This window comes from Mus musculus, chromosome 8 (assembly GCF_000001635.26).
Source record: "Mus musculus strain C57BL/6J chromosome 8, GRCm38.p6 C57BL/6J".
Classification (NCBI taxonomy): Eukaryota; Metazoa; Chordata; class Mammalia; order Rodentia; family Muridae; genus Mus; species Mus musculus.
Window position 1 is genome coordinate 47,845,139 of NC_000074.6, and position 17,361 is coordinate 47,862,499.

Sequence of the window (17,361 nt, forward strand, 5' to 3'; positions counted from 1 at the left end):
AAAAGTGCACGGAGCCTCTTAAGGACCTGTGCGCGGGGCTGTGTCAGCAACCGGCGCTCAACAGCGAGCTCTCAGTGGAAAGGGCAGCACTGACTACAGGCTCCTTGCTTTCTACCGCACGACTATTCCCTGTATCATTTTCAATGTAGCTGCATTGTCACTAGGTTGGGAAGAGCTGGGCACGGCTGGCTGGAGAGCTGGAGAGGAGGGCTCGGCACAGCACTGTCAAGCAGTCCTCTCTGACACCGTGACTCATTGTGACGCTGTGCAGGTAAACCTTTGCTGTGCCTTGCACTGAGACCTCTATAGAGCGTTCATGACAGGATTCCTAAATCAAAACACCACCCTCTCAGTTTACTGGAACTGTATCTGCCTTCCCTAAAACCAGCTAAAGCCCCCAGCTTAAGCAACATGTCAGGATTCACCTTTGTCTAGCTAAAGGAGTTCTGCTAAGTAAGCTTGCGAGTAACCTAGCCCCGCTCTGTCCCTCCTGTGTTAAAATGGCACAAAGCTGCCATCCCCTAAAAGTGAGAGCTGTTTCTGAAGACAGGGGAAGTAGAAAGAAGAAAAACCTGTCTTATCCACATTAACTTTTAATCCTAAAAATAATTGTTTATCCAAGTTATAAAATTTGTCATAAAAAGACACCCCCTTCTTCCCCAGAAACCCTACAAAGCACCCCGGGGCTACTCCTTTGTAGAGTGTCTGTTCCCTCAGGGAGGTGCCGGTTTTAAATTCTCCCACAATCACTCAAGAACTGGCCATGGTGGAGACGTGGAAGCCCCCACTAGAAATGTGTGTTTGGCTCACTGACGCTGGGGACAAACCTGCTTCCTTCCACCCTTAATCACCAGACTCCAAACCAGGGCTAAACACATGGCCCTGGCTCGGTAAGTGGCTCGGAGCGGCAGCTGCAGGGCCTTCAGTGACCAGCCCGAGAGCTGGCAATGCCCACCCACAACTATTCTGGAATTTATGGCCTTCAAGGCTGGCTTGGGGAACACTTACCCTTTTGACCCGCAAACTGCGCCGCTCAGTGGAGTTCCGCACAAACAAGGATTTTTTGGCCAAGGTTGAGCTGTCACTGTCACTGCGATTTAACTGGTGCCCAAAGACAAAAGGGAAAGACAATAATTACCAAATAACCAACAGAGCTGGTGGCAGTCACAACAGAGGCGCTCACGGGATAAGGCAGGGAGCGAGGCGCCATGTGAGCTACCTGCTTCTTTCCCCTTCTCTTTCGTGCCGCTCAAACCAGGGCCTCACACAGGCTAGGGGACTGATCAACCACTGAGCTACATCCTTTAGCCCATGAGCTGAATTTTAAAGAAATGGTTTCCAAAAATAATTTCTTCCCTACTCTTTGGCTTTCTGAACTTAATTTTCTTAAATAATTTGAAGAGCTGCCTTTGGACGCAGATAAGACTGCTATGTGAAGGTAACTGGTTTTGTTTTGTTTTGTTTTAGTGAAACGAGTTCTGTCCTTGTAGCTCACAGGTGGCTTGTTTCTCTAGGGGACAGCGCTAAGCCTGTGCTGCCCAGATGCGCACGGCCACTCCTCTCCTTCCATTTCCCACAGTGCACAGGAAACAGCATGGGTGCCACCACCCACAGCACCACCCGGCTTCTTCAGCGCTGTGGGCTGGCGCATTCACAAGAACAAAAGTTCTGCAAAACGGAAGGGGACAGAGTCTTTGTTTCTAGGAAAGTGTTCAATAAAAGTATTTTATTGCCTGAATAAGTTCAGAAATTTAAAAGTTTCTCTCTCTCTTATTGTATGTAATATTACATCCATTTACTGTGATTCATAAATAATTCATGAAATAGAACTTGGGAAACTGACGTAAATCTCATAATTTTCTTCACAGGACTGAGTCTGATTTGGGGACTGGAGGTCTTAGAACATGATTTTTGTTGTAAAATCCAATTCATATTTTCTCTTCAGCAAGATTAACATGGCTAGAAATCATACGAAATATGCAAAATACATTTCTTAAGATACTTTATGTTTCTAAACATAGGAGTTCAACAATTCTTAGCATCTAAATCCTTAAACAACTTCTTTGCCAAGTCAATTCCATTAGGGCCAGCAAGACCCTGAGTGTTTGGGGAAACAAGCCAACTTTAGGAACCCCCAGGGTATGACACTCTACTCAGTGAGCTCTGCAGGCCCTGGGCACAGTCTCTGCTCTCAGCGGGCCACTCACTGGCTAGGCCGCCATTGCTGGCGCCGCATCATCAGTGCTGTCCCTTACCCTGCAGATGTACTGACTTCGCTCGCCTGGGGAGAAGGTTTGTGAGCGCACTATCACGCTGTTTCTCACGAATGGATGCTGTCGAGAGCTGAGGCTGCTTCGGTCTTTAGGGCGAACTGCCATATTGCTGTCAACCACTTCATCTGTATTCGTCTCCTTATCGACCTGCAATGGAAGTAGCGATTCATCGGAAGGAGCCAGGGGCGTGTTCATATGGGTGCCATTCTTCTAGGGAGTGAGCATATATCTAAAGTTACGCAGAGACTCCTCTAGTGCTGTGGGCAAGGCTTGTCCTACAGAGAACCATGCTGTAGAAAGTAGAGAGGGGAAGTGGCTTTCTACTTTGAAGAATCCTACTTGGACATGCATTATCATTAAACTGATCTTTGTCAGAACAAGGTAAAATGATCAAAGGATTAAAAATTCAATATACCTTCTGGAGAGATGGCTCAGTAGTTAAGCGCACTGGCTGCTCTTGTAGGGCCCCAGGTTCAATTTCCAGTACCCACATGGCAGCTCACCTCTGTCTGCAACTCTAGTTTTGGGGGATCTGACTCCCTCTTTCTTGCCACTTTGGGCATTGCATGCACAGGGTGCACAGCCATGGGCGCAGGTGGTATGAGCAAGCACGCAGTATCCAATCAGGTAATGTGTGGTCAATAGGCTTCCATTATACAAGTGGTGTGTTCACATGCAATAAACCTGACACTGTTCCCTAAGCCCGACTCTCCGAGTGGTTTATCTCCCTGCCCTGTATGGATCCATGGGCACTGCAGTCTTGGCAGGGAAAACGCCCTGGCAATGATGGCACTGGATTTATTGCTCACCGCAGGGGTCAGGTTGCCTGTTTCACACTCATGGTCCCTAGGTGTGCTGGTCTGGATATGCTTGCCCATGGGAAGTGCTACTATTAGGAGGTGTGGCCTTATTACAGGAAGTGCATCACTGTGGGGGTGGGCTTTGAGGTCCTAGGCTCAAGTTTCTCCTGCGGAAGGCAGTCTCCTTCTGGCTACCTGTGGATCAAGCTGTAGAACTTCCAGCTCCTCTGCCTGCCTGCACAGTACTGGACTGAACCTCTGAACCTGTAAGCCAGCCCCAATTCAATGTTGTCCTTTATAAGAGTTGCCTTGGTCATGGTGTCTCTTCACAGCCATGGGAACCCCAAATAAGACACTGGACCTAACATCTTTCAAAACAGGTTTCTGCTAGAACTTTAGCCAGCCAAGGTGAACTCTGAATTCTTACTTCATGTTTAATACTGAAACAGGCTTTGCACTTTGATACCATTAAGTAGCCCCTGTCTGCCCCTGATTTCTCTATAATAGAAACAAGATTTAGTTGAGATAGAGTCTTGCCATGGAGCCCAGGCTGGCCTGACACTCATCATCCTCCTGAGGGTTGGGATTACAGGATTCACCACACATGGGTCAGAAAATATTTGTTTTAATTAAAAAAAAATTTTTTTTGGTTATTGGTTGATTGGTTGTTTTGGAGATAGGGCCTTGTATGTCAGACAGCCTATAAACTGAGGTCCTCTCACTGTATCTTCTAAGTGCCAGAAATACATCGGCGTGCCCACTGTGGCTATCTGTATGGTGCTGGGGACTGAACCTAGTGCTGTGAGTATTGCACCAGTTCAGCTACATCTCTAGTCCCAGACAATACTTTTAACAAGCATTCACAGAACATTTAGAGATATCAAGGAGCGAGTGCTGTTTTTGCCAAGTATAAAGGAAAGATTAATTTCCTGGCATTTGAAACTGTAAAGTACTTTTGACGCTGAGTAGTGATATTTCCACGAAAGCCTTCAGTCAGCTTTGGAGCCCCAATCCTGATGTAGGAGAGGAAACAAGTAACCCCTTGGGTGGCGTCTACAGGGGCTTTGTTTTAGCAGGCTGAAGCGAACGTTTACCAGGGTGGGAAGTCCAGATGGCAGCTGACCAGGGTCTTCAGCAGGCTCCTTCCTACACTGGCTTGTCTCAGGCCCCCTAGGGCATGGCTTCGGGTCCTCTGTGCAGCGGCTGCCCTCTGCCAAGGGAACCCCAGACTCTCTCAAAGCCGCAGGTTCGTCAGAGGCCTCTCTTAGCATCGTTAGGCTATGGTGAAACAGAAGAAAACAGTCACTGTCAGTGTGGCAGGCCTGCTCCATGCTGTGTGAGTAAGCTGGTGACCCATTTACCTGAGGGGAAACTGAGTCACACATGTGACTAAAGACACGCTGTGACAGCAGGAAGCTCTTTAACTAAGTAGATCAAGAAAAAAGATTGTTTCAGGAATCCAGAGCAAAATCACCACTACAAAAATATTAAGTTTATGAAACTTAGCCAAGTCTCCTGATATTCAACAGAAATGTCCAAGGACCACAGACAAGTTTTAACTTCAGCATGTAAAAACATGATAGTCACTATAAAGTAACTTGATATTATTCAGTTCACTGTAGAATTAGTCATAAAACAGTTGACTATTCTTAGCTAAGACATGAGGATTGCCTGTTACTAACTGTTCACTGTCAGGCAGGCACAGAGCTGTGTGAACTATCAGGTGACTGACGGCCTCACATGCTCGTGGCTTGAATGTGACACGTGATGAGGACGTGACCACATGGCCAGAGAGCCGGCTCACTCGGTGGTTAAGAGCACTGGCTGCTCTTCCAGAGGACCCAGGTTTAGCTCCCAGCTCCTGCAGCAGTTCACAGACCTCTGTAACTCCAGGTCTGGAGGATCAGACGCCCTCTTCTGGCCTCTTAGGGAACTGCATGCACGTGGTGCACATGTAGACAAAACACCCATACACATAAAATAAAAATAAATAAAAATATCAAAAAAATTTTTTTAAAGTATGTGATCAGGGGCTGGAGAGATGGTTCAGTGTTTAAGGGCACCAACTGCTCTTCCGAAGGTCCTGAGTTCAAATACCAGCAACCACACGGTGGCTCACAACCATCTGTAATGAGATCTAACATCCTCTTCTGGTGTGTCTGAAGAAAGCTACAGTGTACTTAGATATAATAATAAATAAATCTTTAAAAAAGTAAAAAATAAAATAAAATAAAACAAAAATCTGTGATCAGGTTATACAGAGTGACACTGCAGGACCACTGTGAAGGGTGGAACATGGCACACTTGGCTGACAGAGTGACACTGCAGGACCACTGTGAAGGTTGGAACATGGCACACTTGGCTGAGTTTCCTGTTCTAAAACTAGAAAGAATCCTTTTCACTGACTTAAGTGTCAAGCCTTAACCACAATGGGTGACATATTGGCAGACTGACAGACTGGTTATTAAGTGTCCAGCCATGAAGGGAACACAAGGGAGAACCAATAGTGACCACAGAGAACTGAAAGTCCCCCCTTTTAAACCCACGAAGTGCATTCCTTGAACTGGCAGAAAAGCTTGATGCTTAGGGACACTAGGACAAACCTTATGAACGTCTCTCCCATGCTGGCCTTATCTACGGTGTCCCTGTGCCTTTGGACATCATGCTGTAGCCCTTCCTTACAAATGTCCACGTCTAACATTTGTGACATTCCTCATCACTCTGAATTTCTAACATGTTTTATCTTTGCATGTGTACATACATACACACGAGTGCAGACCTTACATGCTAAGTCGTCCAACCGTTGCATAATAGTATAATGACTGTTCATAAAAATTAATCTGAATTCGTTTATACATGAAAGCTACTCAAAATGGAGGCACTGGCTAAAATGTCTTTTAAGAGAACATAGCAGACACCTAGGAGATGGCCTTTGCATGCAGACAGACACACAGACACATGACCTGACATCCTTAAAGGACGGGTTGCTGACACAGAGGAGGAAACCCAAGACCAATATTGCAGTGATGATAGCGACTTTGCCTAAGAACATCCTGAATGATACTTCTGGGAGACAGACAGAGACAGAGACAGACAGAGAGAGAGAGAGGGAGATAGAGACAGACAGACAGAGACAGAGAGAGACAGACAGAGACAGAGATGGGGCGAGAGAGAGAGAGAGAGAGAGAGAGAAGAAAGTTGCAACCCTTTAATACATCATGTTGTCATGATCCCTAATCATAAAAATTATTTTGCTGTTACTTCATAATTGTAATTTTGATACTGTTATGAATCAACATAAATATCTGTGCTTTCTGATGGTCTTAGGCAACCCCTGTGAAAGGGTTGTTCAGACCTCAGGGGTCCCTACCTGCAAGCTGAGAACCACTGCTCTGTAACATAAGACTTCATAGCTTTCTAAATGAAAGTGTAGACAAAAATCAAATGCACAGCACACAGCAGGCACTGCCGCAGGAGCAAGAGAAAGAGCCCAGCTAATGGGCTGACCCTGCCAGTTTCTCCCTTCCTTCCTCTAACTCTCCAATGACAGGGAGAGGCTCTAGCCAGCACACCCTGATGCTGCACTGTTTGCCACAGTTCCAAACTAAGATAGGAACCTATAAACCACCCCAAAGGTCCTGAGAGAAACTAAGTCTGGCCCAAGTTCCCCAGAGAAAGGCAGAGGCTGCTCACCAGTCTCTCCCTGGACCCCGCCGCTCTGGCCTTAGCTCCTCCTCCTCCTCCTCCTGGGCCAGTTCTTGTTCCACAGCCAAGAGCTCAGCTGAAGTTCTCGCAAGTAAGGCTGACACGGCGTCCTGCAGAACGGAAACCATACGGCACTTAACACCAGACACTCCAAATCTGATGCAGACTTACATTTCCAGCTGTGAAGAAACAGCTTGTACCAGACCTGCTGAGAACAGATATGAGAGCTGAGCAAAATGAAACCAAAAACAAACACAAACTCCCAGATGTTGCAAGGCAAGAGGACTGTCAGGGGGCTGTCAGGCTGGAGGGCTGAGGTCTCAGAGAAAGCGAAGACAGAAGAGAGGTGGCCATCACTGCCAGTGCTTCCTCTAACGGCATTTGTCAACCTAGCCATGAGGCCCGCAGGCTCAACAGATGGGCGCCTGGAATGGTGGCCCCGCAGCCCACAGCATGCAAACACCAGCATGGAGTGCAGAGCTACCAAGGCAGTCCACATAAAAGGGGTAGAGGAAATGAATGGTGAGGTGGGCCCCAAATTACACATTTTGCCTTCCAAAGCTACATCTGTACAAAGCCAGACACAGCGAAAGCCAAAACCAGTCACTAGCAACCTAAACAGCCAGCAGATATCTCATGCCTCACAGGGCTCTAAGAGAGAAAACTTGGAATTCAATCCCCCTAGGTGACACAGGCAACTTTCCCATGGTGTCATCTGCCTTCCAGAAGAGCACCAGCTCCTCTCCGCAGTATTTCAGCTGGCGCTTTTATAATACGGCCAGCATTCCACCAATAGCTAAGGGTAGAAAGCCACCCCCCCTCCCCCAAATAGACAACAGAGGCAGACTCACAAGTGATTCACACACTGCAGTTTATCAGAGATAGCAATTAAACTTTGGCAACTCGCATATTAAAGAAAAACTGATGAAATTACAGATTCTTCTACTAACATGAAGACAAAGAAAACCACAGCAATGCATAGGAAAACAGCTGCTGCATGGCAGGGAGGAGAGAACCTGGCGAGCAGTGGGAGGAGACAGGGCGGGGTCCACTCTACCAGTTTAGGTTGGGTCGGTGGCAAGATGACAGCTCACAAGGCCATGTCCATGGGAATGGATGTGAGAGAAGTCAGGACAAATAGCCACCAACAGAGAAGACAAACAGCTAAGACAGGTTAGTTGGTGCCCCAGTCACGGCAAGGGATGTATGTTCAAGGACTCTGGCCACTGATCATCCTAAGAACTGGGGGTAAGAGAAAACCAGGGGACAGGTTTGTACCGCTGAACACTGAAGCCACAGGCTGAGCCGAGGACACTGGGAGGAAGAGTGGAGCACGGTGCCTTACTGGTGTCTGAGAGAGACAGACAGTTTGGTAAAGGAGCCTGAAGCCGAGAGTCCTGACACCCCCCATGCTCTAATACCATGGCCACTGCCAGGACAAGCCATTAGAGGACCCTCTCTGATCAGGGACACAGGAAGTTGGTGGCAGAACTTGATGCAGCATGCCAGTAGAGGGGCTGGAGCAAAGGTGGACAGGCTCTGCACACCCTTGGAGCCCAAGGCACAGAGCCTTACACATCAACTGGGCTCCACAGCAACAGAGGCAGGACTGTAAGCTCAGCCCGGGAAGTCAGACTGGGGGAGCCTGGCAGAAAACAGCCCGACCACAAGACTTCTCTGGAGGCACAGTGGCCGGACTTGGCTGAGCTACTTGGACTAACAGCCCTTCTTACCACAACCTGTGGATGGAGTCTGACTAGAAAAACAAAGGGAAAACCCACAATACGAGGAGCAGGAGAGACCACGACTTCTCCAACCAGGACACACACTGGCAAAGAACAAAGTACTTTCTAGCTCATCTTATGGATGTTTATTTTTATATTTTTAAATATTAATCCTTTAGATCTCAAGGAATAGAAATGCTTAGAGCTGCAAACAGACATGGCCGGAGAGGGAACCTTCTTAAGCCAAGGGACCAATACAGGAAGGGGCTGGAGCGATGGCTCAGTCAGTGCAGTGGCTGCCTTGCTAGCAGGAGGCCTGGATTTGAGTCTCTGGACCCGTGTGAAAGGACCTGGGCACTGCGGCACACGTCTGTAAGCACACGTCCACCATACTGGTGCTGGGGAGGCCATATGGAGAGCAGGGCAAAGGCCAGGCCAGTGAGGTCCTGACTCAAAAACCAAAGTGACCCGGGTGTGGTGGCACACACATTTAATCCCAGTACTCGGGAGGCAGAGGCAGGCGGATTTCTGAGTTCGAGGCCAGCCTGGTCTACAGAGTGAGTGCCAGGACAGCCATGGCTACACAGAGAAACCCTGTCTCAAAAAACAAAAAACAAAACAAAAAAAAGAACCAAAGTGAGAAGCACCTGACGAGTGGGGGCTGGCGCTGTCCCCTGGCCTGCACATGGATGCTCACGTGGAGGGCCACTAGAAGCCATAAGGGAAAAGGCCAACCTGAATGCAAGGGTGGGAGCATCAGCCTTTTGGTGAGCAATGCACCACCAGGAAACCCCAGAATGATATAAACCCTGAAAGGAGGAACTGTCCACCGAGGCTACTATACCGTGCACAGTCCTCACTAAAAACTGGTGGAAACACACGCACGCATGCACGCATTCCTGACAACCTCACCACCATGGTGGGAACTCTGAGAGTTCCTTCCCAGCTCTCCTGTCTTCTTCCTCTGGGAAGGAATAAATCACATGATCAGAGCAAACAAACCCTTAACACGTGGACAAAATCCAATCAGACAGCTGCTGCCAACAGGACCTTAGGAAACAGCGCCCCCTCAATACTAACTCTAAGTGCAAATGACCTTAGCTTGCCAATCAATGCCGGCTAAGTGTGCTCCATTGAAAACCAAGCCTGACGTAGTGGTCATCTGCAGGAACCTGACATAAGTAGTAAAGATATCCCAACTTAGAGTCAGAGTCTGGAAAGCAACCCACAAGCCAGATGGACACAATCTCCGCTATCAGGCCACAGTCTTTGTGGGCGTCTTAGTTAGGGTTCTCACTACCATGAGCAGACACCATGACCAAGGCAACTCTTATAAAGACAACATTTAATGGGGCCTAGCTTACATTACATTACAGAGCATTATCATCATGGCGGGAAGCATGGCAGCATCCAGGCAGACACGGTGCTGGAGAAGAAGCCAGGAGCCCAGAGTTGTAGCTTTTAATGGCTGAACATCTCTATAACCTTTCAGATATGAACTCAATTATGAGAAAATACTAGAACAGTTCAATGTGAGCTGAATTAAGATGACCTTGTTGAAATGAGTATGTTCCTAAAAAGACATAGGTACCAAAACAAATTCAAGAACAAAATTCTGAGAGTCAGAACGAATAAAGACATTGAATTTTCACCAGACATTTAAGAAATTATTGTTGATGTTCTCTCAGATTTTTCCTAGATGGAGATGAGGAGGGACCGCTTCGGTGCTCATCATCAGACAGCAGAGGCACTGGCTCAGTCGGCAAGGCGACTGCGGTGCCCCAGAACTGAGTTTGATCCCCAGCACAACTTCTGGGAGTGGCGGTCAAACCCTTGTGATCCCAGCATGGAACGCACAGGAGCCGAGGACTGGCAAGCAAACAGAGGGACCTCTGCAGCGGAGCCCAGCCTTGTGCTGCAGCAGACTTCTTAGTGAGGAGGGAAGAAACCATCTACTAGTTTCTTCTACATATTTCTGGACAGAAAGATATTTAAGGGGCTGGAGAGATGGCTCAGTGGTTAAGAGCACCAGTTGCTCTTCTAGCAACCCCAATTGTGGTTGCAATTCTTGGCAACTACATGGTGGCTCATAACCATCTCTAATGGGATCTGATGCCCTCTTCTGGTGTGTCTGAAGACAGCTACAGTGTACTCACATAAAATAAACAAATAAATCTTTAAAAAAAACCCAGATATTTAAGAATATTGATACCTAAAGATGGAAAACTAACATGCCTCCAGACTGAAAACTGGTAATTTACAAAATGGAAGTGTTTCTATTGTGGCATCAACTACATGATCTCAATGAGCAAAACTATGAATTCAAGTCAAAGGTTCCTATGATCATTAAAACAACAAAGCCTCAAGGAACTATTTTATGGGAGATGAGTTCTACTTGAATCTAAGCTGGACTGGTCTCTCCTAGGCTGCTGGGAGCAAGTGGGGCTTGGGAAAGGAAGAGATACTCATGAAGGCCAGCAGACCCCTGCCCTCCGCAGGCTGTGCTCCATGGCACACCACTGCTATTCCCAGCTCCGACTCACCAGGTCTATAGGGTCGAGCATGGGCTGCTGAGACCGAGCTCCAGGCTCCTCATTTCCGTCTTCATTCTTCTTGCAAGGCATTTGCTTGGAAGGAAGCAAATTATACCACAGCATGAAGATCTCATTGGAAAATGGTAAATCCGCCAGGCTGATCTGCGTCCCAGCCTATGGGAAGTGGAAGAAATGAAGGGAGAGAGAGAGAAAAATGCGAGTATTTAGTATTTTAAATTAGTATTTGTTCTCTCTGGTAAGACAAAGGCGAATGGGTGAGAATTGTCTTAAAGCAGAAGCAACACCCTATTGGTGACATACGGGGCTGCCTGTGTGTGTATGTATATGCACGTGCCTGTGTTTGTGTGCTGGTGTGTTCTTGAGTGTTTGTGCAGTGGTCAGAGGACGACTTTGAGACATTTTCCTCAGTTTCTTCTTCACTGTTTGTTTGTTTAGGAATGACAGATAGGGTCTCTCACTGAACCTCTAGCCCCAGCACTGGGGTTAAGGCACACGTGTGCCGTGGTCTACACCTAGGCGCTCACACATTCCCAGCAGAGCCTAACCCATGGGGCCACTCCCCTCCTCAGCGCTGGCGGTTTTAAAATCTGGACAGATTTATATCTTCAGTAACCTTTAATCCGAGCACTCGGGAGGCAGAGGCAGGCAGATTTCTGAGTTCCAGGCCAGCCTGGTCTACAAAGTGAATTCCAGGACAGCCAGGTCTATACAGAGAAACCATGTCTTAAAAAAAAAAAAAAAAGAAAGAAAGAAAGAAAGAAAGAAAGAAAGAAAGAAAGAAAGAAAGAAAAGAAAAGAAATAATGCCCAATAGAAATTCCCATCTTGGGATTATTTTGTAATGTTAAATATCCCAACTAATTTCTCCAATGACTAAGCACACAGATTTTTCTGAACATGGAATTAAATTTAGAAGAAAAAAAAAGGATAAATGCCTAAGTTGAAACCACAGTACTCCTCTTAATATGTCAGGAGAATAACTTGATTATTATAAAACACCATTATAAAGAAGCTTAAAGACTGAGACGCTGGTTTTGCTCTTGAATGATAATTCAGCAAGTTTTCTTTGAATCTGTGGGTCACTAGAGTGTCAAAAAAAGAAGAAAGGAAAAGAAAATCCACTTGAGATCCCACCAACTCACAGTCAGAGTCTAACCCCAAGTGCACTGCTTCTCCGAGGCTACTGCTTAACATACTTATTAATTTTACTGGAGCCTTTGACACATATTACACATGCTATCTACTGTACTGATAATGTCTAATGGCCAAACAGAATCATCTTGTTTTCTTTCTAATTTTATCATGATAGTATATTTTTTTCAAATAAAGAAAAACAAACAAACAAACAAACCAACCACACACACACACACACACACACACACACACAGAGGAAAACTATTGTCCTTTTTCCTGTGATCACCATTAAATGTGCTCCTCTTGTACTGGACCACACAAACCCAGCTGTTTTGACTGTTTGGATGCCTGCATTTGCGCCAGGCACATAGAGGGAGATGACAAACTAACTGTGCACAGCAGTGTCCTAAATACAGTCTTACTGAATTGAATCGCAGAGCTCCAAGCAGTAACACTTCTGTCTAGATACTCTAATATAACTGAAGGGCACATGGGCTGAATAAAGGAACCACACACTTAGCGTCTTGCTTGCTTTCAATTATTTTGTTTTGTTTTTGGTTTTTTTTTGGGGTTGTTTGTGGTTTGTTTGTTTGTTTGTTTTTGAGACAGAGGGTTTCTCTTTGCAGCCCTGGGTGTCCTGGAACTAGCTCTGTAGACCAGGGTGGCCTCAAACTCACAGAGAACTCCCTGCCTCTGCCTCTCCAGTGCTGGGATTAAAGGTGTATACCGCCACTACCACCTGGCCACTTTATTTCTGTTTGAATCCATGAATCATGGATGGACAGTTTTGATATTCAGCTCCAGCATCTAGGAGCATAATCCACTTTGGACAGTTGTTTATTGGGAAATGGAGGTAACTGAATTTTCCATCATCAAACTTCCATGACATCGCTGCAGGCTTAAAGGAGCTTAACACAGTGAACACTGCACACAAGCCCAGCACTGGAAACTGCACATGCGCTCCACGATGATGGCCTCAGTAGAGGCCAGAGTTCTTCCACACTTAAAAGACAGGAGTGAAAAGGCAAGCTCCACAGAACATTATAGCTTATAAGCAGAACTTAGAAAATCTGGAATAACAGGAAAAACATTTTAGAAAAAGAAGAAAACCAGGGCTGGTGAGATGGCTCAGTGGGCAAAGGTGCTTACCACCAAGCCGGAAGACTTGTGTGCTATCCTCAGACCCTACGTGGTGAAAGAGAGAATGAATTTCTTTCACCATCACATCCGTGCCTTGGCACATGTGCATACCATCGCATGCTCCCAAATAAGAAAGAAATAAAAACAAAACAACAAAAAAAAAGCTGTAGCTGTTTTTGGCGAAGTGGTAAATAGAGATGGCCCTGCAGGACAGGAACCGGTGTGGTTTGAGACTAGGATGATTATGGCGACAGTGCCTACCAGGCATTCCTCCCTGCGGTGTTTACTGGCGGAGCAGAGATCCACTCTCAACGTCTTCTGTTGAAGGGCTGCCTGGGAAACGGCCACCCTGAACACATCGTTGTACAGCACAGATTCGGTGGGGGGATGGACTTTTGTTCGAAACAGACAGCTGACATCCGCAGAGGAGGGAAGCAGAGCGACCCTAAAATACCTGCCGAGAATAAGCACGGAATGAATCTCATGGGTACATCAATTACAGCGGACTTGCAGCTATCGCTTGCAGTTAGCTACAAAGGAGAGAAAATGAGGCGGCACGGAGGGCGTTATCAGATGAAAGAGCCGTGGTGAATTCCAGCTCAGCTGCATGCACTCTGCTCTTAAACCCACCTGAGCCCACCAGGCCCGTGAACACAAAACCCCCAGTCTGCCATCACCATGAGGCTGCAGGAAAGGCACTATGGGAAAGCAAGGAGGACGAGTCCACAGGACGGACCTCCCTACATCCATCAACTCAACAGTAAACTGCTTCCGAGCTGGAGAAGGTGGAGACACACGAAGGTGGATACTCGTGATGTTCTCTCAACCCTCATTCTGAGCACCAAACTGAGACTGTTGATGGCAACCATAGGAATGGCATATATTACCCCACAGAGAAAAAGAAAGGCTAAGGAGCATACTGTTAACAAGACGGAAAACAGATGAAGTGGTGGTTCAAAAATATCATTGTTTAGCATCTCTGAAGTCGCAGATGTGACAGACTCTCAGAGGATCGCATTCTGTGCAGATGCAGAGCAAAGTGTGCGATGGCGGTGATTCCATTGCTCCTCACGGAGCCAATCCGACACTCCACCAACACGCACAGTTCCGGGAAGCAGCCTGAGGGATTCTGCTCCTAATTCTAGTAAGAGAAATGCGCAAAATCTCCCCATTTCAATTCACACTCTTGTCTAACTTACATTCTAAAATATGTCAGTTTTTTCTTTCTAGTTAGGAAAAAAAAATCTGTGAATTCAATCCCATAGTTGAAAATTCCATGTTATTTTTAATTCTGTATCAACATTAATTACCAAGACCCAGCACTAGACATCCTCTGGCAGCTGATGAAAGGCTCAGCACCCCCAGAGGGCTGCAGGCTCTGGGGGTCGGGGGTGGGGGTGGGTCTTCATGGAAAAGCAACCAGTCAGAGTCAAACAGAAGGAAAGGATGCCTGTCCCTTCAGCCTGCAGCAGGTTCCAGCTGCTCTTTACCTGATCCCTCTGGCTCATCTCAAATGTTTCCACATCAGACAGGACTGAGTCAGTGACCTTCAGAAAGTGAAGGCAGGCCTGGGGAGACAGCTGAGTGGTTCGAGCACTGGCTGCTTTTCCAGGACCCTGGTTCAGTTCCTAGCACCTACACGGCAGTTCACTATCAGCTGTCACTCGAGTTCTGGGAGAGCCAATGCCCTCTTTTGGTACACATGTGGTACATAGACATACACGCAGGCAAAGGACCCGGACATTGAAATAAATACATTAATCTTCCTCTTCCTCATCATTATCCTTCACCAGGCTGCAGTGTCGCACACCTTTAATCCTAGCACAGTGCCTGGGAGGCAGAGGCAGGTGGATCTGTGAGTTCGAGGCCAGCCTGATCTACAGAGTGAGTTACAGGACAGCCAGGGCTACACAGAGAAACCCTGTCTCGAAAAAACATCCCCTCGTACATCCCCAAAAAAGTAGGTCATGGGGACTGTAGGCGAGGGCACTGTGCGGTCCATTCTGCTAGACAAGACCTCTCCAGAGCCAGTCCTGAAATAATGCGGCTGTTACCAACCAGCTGAACACTATCATTTGCCATAATCAGTAGTAAATCAAGTTTTAGAGCCAGGCATGGTGGCCCATCGCCTCAATCCCAGCACTTGGGAGGCTCAGGTGTTTGAGGCTAGCTTGGAATACATGAGATCTTGTCTCAAAAACTAAAACCAATTTTCTGTAGAGATGAACAGTTTATTTATATATATATATATATATATATATATACATACACACACACACACACACACACACACATATATATGTGTGTGTGTGTATGTATGCATGTATATGTATATATGTGTATGTATATGTGTGTGTGTGTATAGCCAAAAACTTTTTTTTGAGATTTATTTAATGTATATGAGCATCCTGTCGCTGACACATCAGAAGAGGGCATCAGATCCAATTACAGATGGTTGTGAGCCACCATGTGGTTGCTGGGAATTGAACTCAGAACTTCTCCAAGACAGTGTTCTTAACCACTGAGCCATCTCTCCAGCCCCCCAAATTTTTTTATTATCCATCCATGTGCTCATGAAATTCGGCTCTAGAAAAATAAAGTCACAACATTTTCAGGAAAATGGATGGACTTAGAATACATAATGTTAAGTCACACACTATCAGGAAAAGCCCCGGACATGTTTTCAGTCGCATGCAGAATCTCCCTAACAATATATGTATATATGAAACACATATGCGTATGGGTACAGTCTAGTAGGTCCAAAGGTGAACAAGAAAGGCTAGGTATGAATGGAAGAGGAAGGACCAATGACTATGACTCATGGAAGAGGACACAGAAGTCCTAACTTGGTGTGGTGCTTTCATTTTTGGTGATGGCTAAGTGAATAAGAACATATCTGATACAGAAAATACCAAACCCAGGGTGAAGCCCCCCAACTTCTGCTGCGCTACACAGTCTCCGGGTTGCCTGAATTTTGGCTGATGATGTTTTTTATTTGTAACTTTTAAATAATGAAGTTTAAATTAGAAAAAAAGAAAGGAAGGAAAAGAGGAAGAAAGAAAAAAGGAAGGAAGGAAGGAAGGAAGGAAGGAAGAAAGGAAGGAAGGAAGGAAGGAAGGAAAGAAGGAAAATAAAGTCAAACAAAGACCTCGCCAAGTCTCAGAGGCAGAGAACCTGCAAAGTGCTGTGTATGGTTGGTACTTCAGGCAGCGTCAGCATCCAGGCTTAGGCATGAACTTAAGGAAATGTTCCTGCATCTCAGGCAAGTCCAGAGCAATTAGACAAGCAACTTCGACTACTTGCTGCCATGACAGAAGCCTGTGCTACACACCAGCTGGCTGAGAGCCACCAGTGCTCCCGAGTGACCCTCGGGGCTTCCGGAGGTTGGTGAGGATGACTGTCCCTCCCGGGTGTAGCTGAGGGAGAGCACTTGTCAGAGGGGAGTCTGGAGAGATTGCCCCACAGATAAGAGCACTTACTGCTCTTGCGGAGGACCCCTGCTTGCTTTCCAGCACTCACACAGTGGCTTCTTAGACACCAGGAACACACATGGTGCACAGACATACATACATGCAGGCAAACACTTATGCACATAAAATAACTAAAAAAGAAAGGAAGGGGGCTGAAGAGATGGCTCAGTGGTTAAGAGCACCGACTGCTCTTCCAGAGGTCATGAGTTCAATTCCCAGCAACCACATGGTGGCTCATAACTATCTGTAATGGGATCCAGCGCCCTCTTCTGGTATGTCTGAAGACAACAATGGTGTACTAACATACATAAAATAAATAAATCTTAAAAAAAAAAAGGAAAAGGAAGGGAGAGAGAGAGAGAGAGGGGGGGAGGGAGAGAGGCAGGCAGGCAGGCAATGGGGTGTGACATGCTCAGTGCTCAGTCCCCACAGTCCTGCCACTCTGACCCGGTTCACTAAGGAGCCACTGACAACTCCGGTACCAGACTACGGATGAGAAGTCTCAAATGGTGGATGGCCTGAAGTCTGTCTTCCCCCAATACTGCCCACTGTGTTGATGCT

General features: G+C 46.6%; 1 protein-coding gene across 1 annotated transcript in view; it reads right to left on the minus strand.

Moving 5' to 3' along the window:
• Window positions 1-17,361, minus strand: part of Wwc2 (WW, C2 and coiled-coil domain containing 2) — a 164,463-nt gene that overhangs the window by 19,057 nt on the left and 128,045 nt on the right. Inside the window, exons 15-20 of the mRNA NM_133791.5 lie at window positions 13,592-13,784; window positions 11,046-11,210; window positions 6,767-6,888; window positions 4,168-4,351; window positions 2,256-2,420; window positions 1,009-1,101 (exon numbers count right to left, since the gene is read on the minus strand). Of these exons, the coding sequence (NP_598552.2) occupies window positions 1,009-1,101; window positions 2,256-2,420; window positions 4,168-4,351; window positions 6,767-6,888; window positions 11,046-11,210; window positions 13,592-13,784 (922 nt within the window). The remainder of the gene's footprint in view (window positions 1-1,008; window positions 1,102-2,255; window positions 2,421-4,167; window positions 4,352-6,766; window positions 6,889-11,045; window positions 11,211-13,591; window positions 13,785-17,361) is intronic.